Below are 2,124 nucleotides of genomic sequence, written 5' to 3' on the forward strand. Positions count from 1 at the left end.
TGTCGTGCCGAGTCGTGCCGAGTCGTGCCGTGTCGTGCCGAGTCGTGCCGAGTCGTGCAGAGTCGTGACGTGTTGTGCCGAGTCGTGACGTGTTGTGCCGAGTCATGCAGAGTCGTGCAGAGTCAGCGTTCACACTTTTAAAGGAAGCAGTCAGAGGCTGGCAGCTGGGAGGTTCCTGATCCTTACCTGATTGGACAGGTTTTGCCTGACCTTTTACCTCCTCAGCCTGACTTCAGTCACAGCACTGATCACATGATGAACCACCGTCTGTGTGTAAATATACGGTTCTGTGTGACGGAGGACGGGCGCCTTCAGTCCGTGGGTCTGATTGCTCCTCCTTCATGTTTCTCAGGGGACGCTGCAGAAGTTTGTAGATGACCTGTTCACAGTGATCCTCAGCACCAGCCGGCCCGTCCCGCTGGCTGTCAAATACTTCTTTGACCTGCTGGACGAGCAGGCGGGACACCACAACATTTCCGACCCGGAGACCATCCACATCTGGAAGACCAACAGGTAGAGTCGGGCTGAGGACCGGAGAGGCCGGACCAAGCCGGGGAGATGTGACTCTGAAGCTCTCTGTTTGTGTCCGCAGCCTCCCTCTGCGCTTCTGGATCAACATCCTGAAGAACCCTCAGTTCATCTTTGACGTGCAGGTGTCGGACCACGTGGACGCCGTGCTGTCGGTCATCGCTCAGACCTTCATGGACTCGTGCACCATCGCAGAGCACAAACTGGGCCGGGTGAGGAGAAACATCTGGTCACGTTAGGACACAAAGCAGGAGCCTCGTGTACGGACAGAACAGTGATGTACGCCCAGGCAGAGGTTCAGGTGTGTCAGTAATAAATGACTTCAGGGCTGGCCTACAGGTTTCTACAAGTTTTACTTTGTTGGCGACACTCGCAGGGCATGCTGGGAAACTGGTAACGAAGTGAAAACTATTATTGGACACACCTGTTTGAGCGTGGCTACGTCACCATGGTAACAGAGATTCAGGTAACTGTCGTTACAATCAGTTAACTATAATACCCCAGACAGAAAAATAAGGCATTCATAGTTCATCATACTTTAGCTCATTTAAAATAAATATCTGACTGTCAAATAATAATAATTAAGTTATTAAATGTTGGCGTTTTAAATTTGTCAACAAGCAGTTTTCATTCACGGATATATTCTCACTGACTCATCCAGTTTATTGAATATATTAAGCTAAGGATTGTAATGATAAGGAAAAATCTTCCTGTTGTTTTATATTCACTCACCTGATGTTCAGTTTCAGAAATAGCTGAAAAAACTGTTTGTAAACTTGACCAAACTCATAAGTAAAGTGACAGTGTAGCTGAAGCTGCAGTTATATTTAATGAACGTTAAAAAAGGAAGGATTGTGCACCATGAGACATTCATTGGAAGGTAATGATGTAGAAATGGGCTGAGCGTTTTTTGCTGGGTTTGCTCAGTCACCCAATAGACAGTTAACAGCCTGATAGTTTTAATTTGTTACTATGCATCAGAGAATATTTAATAAATAACGAAGCTAAACGAACCTGTTGATTGTTGAGTTAAAAGTTTCCGGTCTTTCTGTCGCAGCAGCCTGTTGGTTAAAGTGAAACGTGTAAGCCTCAGATGAGCCAGTTGTTATAGTATAAGCTCTGCTGGACGTCTGTATTCATTTACAGTCCCTGTGTGTGTAATCCATGGAAGTGTTAAGCATTAATGGGCAGCGATGGCGATTAATGACCACTTCTTTGTGACTGTGTGCTTCATAAACACTATCGCTCCTCTTAATCAGAGTTCCAAACCCAACATTTTTACCCCACGCTACCTGATTTAGGTCTCCAACTCACATTCTGTATAAATTCTCTGTTTCCTGCATGAAGACACAGGGTTTCCCCCAGAAAAGAGGCTAAACCCGGTGGTAGGTGTCTGATCACCGGCCGACCGTGATTTATTTAAAAAAAAAGATTAAAGTTGGCAGGAAAGTTGAAAATATGGCTTTTTATTATGTGATATTGTAAGATATTTGTGTCAAATATTTACACAACTACAGTTTTACAAAAAGGCACTTTTGAAATACTTTTTAAAACAAAAATACAATTAAAATAAATACTAATTGATTGCACCTAATT

The 2,124-nt window shown here is 44.4% G+C and overlaps 1 protein-coding gene across 4 annotated transcripts in view; it reads left to right on the forward strand.

The window, feature by feature from the left end:
* plxnb1b (plexin b1b) overlaps positions 1-2,124 on the forward strand; it is a 93,744-nt gene that overhangs the window by 87,977 nt on the left and 3,643 nt on the right. For all 4 annotated transcript variants that reach the window (XM_037975183.1, XM_037975185.1, XM_037975186.1 and 1 more), the window contains 2 exons: positions 353-513; positions 593-740. In XM_037975183.1, the coding sequence (XP_037831111.1) occupies positions 353-513; positions 593-740 (309 nt within the window). The remainder of the gene's footprint in view (positions 1-352; positions 514-592; positions 741-2,124) is intronic.

Source organism: Kryptolebias marmoratus, linkage group LG4 (genome assembly GCF_001649575.2).
Source record: "Kryptolebias marmoratus isolate JLee-2015 linkage group LG4, ASM164957v2, whole genome shotgun sequence".
Classification (NCBI taxonomy): Eukaryota; Metazoa; Chordata; class Actinopteri; order Cyprinodontiformes; family Rivulidae; genus Kryptolebias; species Kryptolebias marmoratus.